The 2770-nt window shown below is 26.7% G+C and overlaps 1 protein-coding gene across 1 annotated transcript in view; it reads right to left on the minus strand.

Annotated features, from left to right (window-relative positions):
* Window positions 1-529: 529 nt before the first annotated feature.
* Window positions 530-2770, minus strand: part of LOC111639248 (THO complex subunit 2-like) — a 4244-nt gene continuing 2003 nt past the window's right edge. Inside the window, exon 2 of the mRNA XM_023385070.1 lies at window positions 530-736. Within this exon, the coding sequence (XP_023240838.1) occupies window positions 545-736 (192 nt within the window). The 3' untranslated portion in view covers window positions 530-544. The remainder of the gene's footprint in view (window positions 737-2770) is intronic.

Below are 2770 nucleotides of genomic sequence, written 5' to 3' on the forward strand. Positions count from 1 at the left end.
TGTGTATGGGGAAGATGCTCTTAAACTTCCAACATGTAAAATGTGATTTAAAAAATTCCATTCAAGAGATTTTGAACTAAAAAATACAAAATGTATGGAGCATCAAAAAGCTGTCCACAAAGAAAAATTGCAGGAAGAAACTATTAAAAATTGACAAACAACACACAATACAGTATATATATATATATAACCAAACACACCAAAAATAAAATGAAAAAAGCACTGAAACACATACAAGCATAATGCAAGAGAGAGAGCGACAGACAACTTGGACACAATATAGATTGTATTTATGCTTCAAGCACACTTTTTCACTAAGCATGCAGTTCAAACTTCAAAGCATCATTCAAACTCCAAGGCAAATTTTTGTTGAATTTTGCATTCAAAGTAAGGGTTGTTTGAAGTATAAGGTATCACTGTATTTTCTATACATAACAAATTTTAATTTAATTTAATAGATATAACTAAACAGTAATATTTTGAAATAAAAAGTTAACAATAAATATACAAATAAATAAGATAAAATTCACAATTCAACAATAAGTTACATCCAAACCTGATCATAAAGTTTGCTGACTAATTTTAAATGGCTATGTTCCTGCTCATGGTACAGTATACAATTTCTTTGTTGAGCCATTAGAAGACATAACGGCAAAGCTAGATCTTGTTCCAAAAGAGCTTCTTTTAATCTTAAGGATGACTTCTTGGTATTTCTCATCTGATTAAAATAGCCTCCCTGAAATACAAATTTAAATTTTTTTTTTAACAATTTTAAGTATCATACATCCTCATGTTCAAAATTAAAGCAACACATACAAATGCACATAATGAAAATACAGAAATGAGCAGTCCTCCATTGCAATGAATCATCCAAATGCCTTCTTCAAGGTATGCTTGATAAGTTATAATGAATCAGAAACACTTCATTGTTAACAGTCTGAGCAGATGACTGTCAGAAACTGTGTATATACTCACTAAATTTTGTTGCATGAGCACTCTGCTACTGTACCTCATTTGCATGATACCTGCATGATAGGACAGCTCTTTGCTGATTTACATATAATGTATGTTTCAGTTATTCACATTTCACAGTGTTAATTTTATACAGGTCTTATGTTTGCTGCTTTAATTTTGGGCATCAATGTAAGTACATATTATTATAATGTATGATTTCAAAAGTAAAAACTATCTATTCAAAATTTAGCAACAATTACTGTATAATCAAATATTAGTCAATATTTTCCCCAGTTTTAAAAGGAGAAAAATCATTCAAATTCAATTAAAGTTTTCTTCAATTTAGATAACTGTCTGTAGCACATGAGTTAAACTGGTGATAAAATTCAGCATGTTGATTGTTTAGCAATGTTAAGCATCAGCCAAATTGTCATCTGTTATGCTGCAGTATGCAAACTATGTACAAAAATATATGAATGTGAACAATTGACTAAACCAAGTCAATTGATTTCATTGTACTCAACAGTTTTAGTGACTTCTACAGAAATTTTATTTTGATAACTTTTTTTATTTCATTTCCAGAAGTATCTGCTAATCAAGCAATTGTTGGAAGGATGTTGAAAATTAAGGATGAAATTAATTCTGCTGTAAAGTGTAAACTTCTATTGTAATTAGAAATTTTTTTATTCAATATGATTATATCTTTTAGACTTTATAAAAAAGTTTTAGACAGACAAAGTTTCAATTTTATTTTCAATGGCCATAAAGCTGCAAGTATACTTTCTAGAATATAAGTAAAATAGGCAAGGAATCCTACTTTCCCTAGTGTGACATTTATGCCGAACAGCCTACTTCCCAGCATATAAAACACTGTCTTGATTTTGCTCTGTAATTTTTATTAATTTCATTTTTATTGATATTGACAAAGAAGAATTAAATTAATTACTATCTAATTATTTACTTAGCTTAAAAATAGCCATATTATTCAGTAGGCTCTGAAGTTACAATTAATCACTTATAGATATTCAATGTGTATATTACTTTCTATAAAACAAACTCTTTGAGTAGAATTTTTTTGATCAACTAAATATAATTTGTAAAAATTAACTAAGAAAGCAATCAAAATTATCTTATGCTGCTTGATACCCAGGTATTTCTAAATACAAATTCAAAAAGTTTTAATTCTAACTAAAATAATTTTGAAAAGAAAGAAATGTAATTGAACGTAACTAATTTTCATAATCAATTGCATAAATAACAATAAAAATTCTACATATTATTGTAAAAGTTAAAATAATAATAGACCTGAAACAATAATATATTATTGTTTCAGGTCTATTATACAGTAGAACCTCCATTATCCGGATAATCGAAAATCCGGATAATGGAGGTTCTACTGTATATTAATAAAAAAACTTGTTAATAATAATAAAAAACTTGTTAATAATAAAACTTGTTAATAAAAAACTTGTTAATAATAATAAACCTGAAACAACAATAATATATTATTGTTTCAGGTTTATTATTATTAACAAGTTTTTTATTAACAAGTTTTATTATTAACAAGTTTTTTATTATTATTAACAAGTTTTTTTATTAATATACAGTAGAACCTCCATTATCCGGATTTTCGATTATCCGGATAATGGAGGTTCTACTGTATAATAGACCTGAAACAATAATATATTATTGTTTCAGGTCTATTATACAGTAGAACCTCCATTATCCGGATAATCGAAAATCCGGATAATGGAGGTTCTACTATATATTAAAACTAATTTCCAAAATATATTAATAAATATAAAAACAAAAAAAA

This window comes from Centruroides sculpturatus, unplaced genomic scaffold (genome assembly GCF_000671375.1).
Source record: "Centruroides sculpturatus isolate CEXI.00-Female unplaced genomic scaffold, Cexi_2.0 scaffold1236, whole genome shotgun sequence".
Lineage (NCBI taxonomy): Eukaryota > Metazoa > Arthropoda > Arachnida > Scorpiones > Buthidae > Centruroides > Centruroides sculpturatus.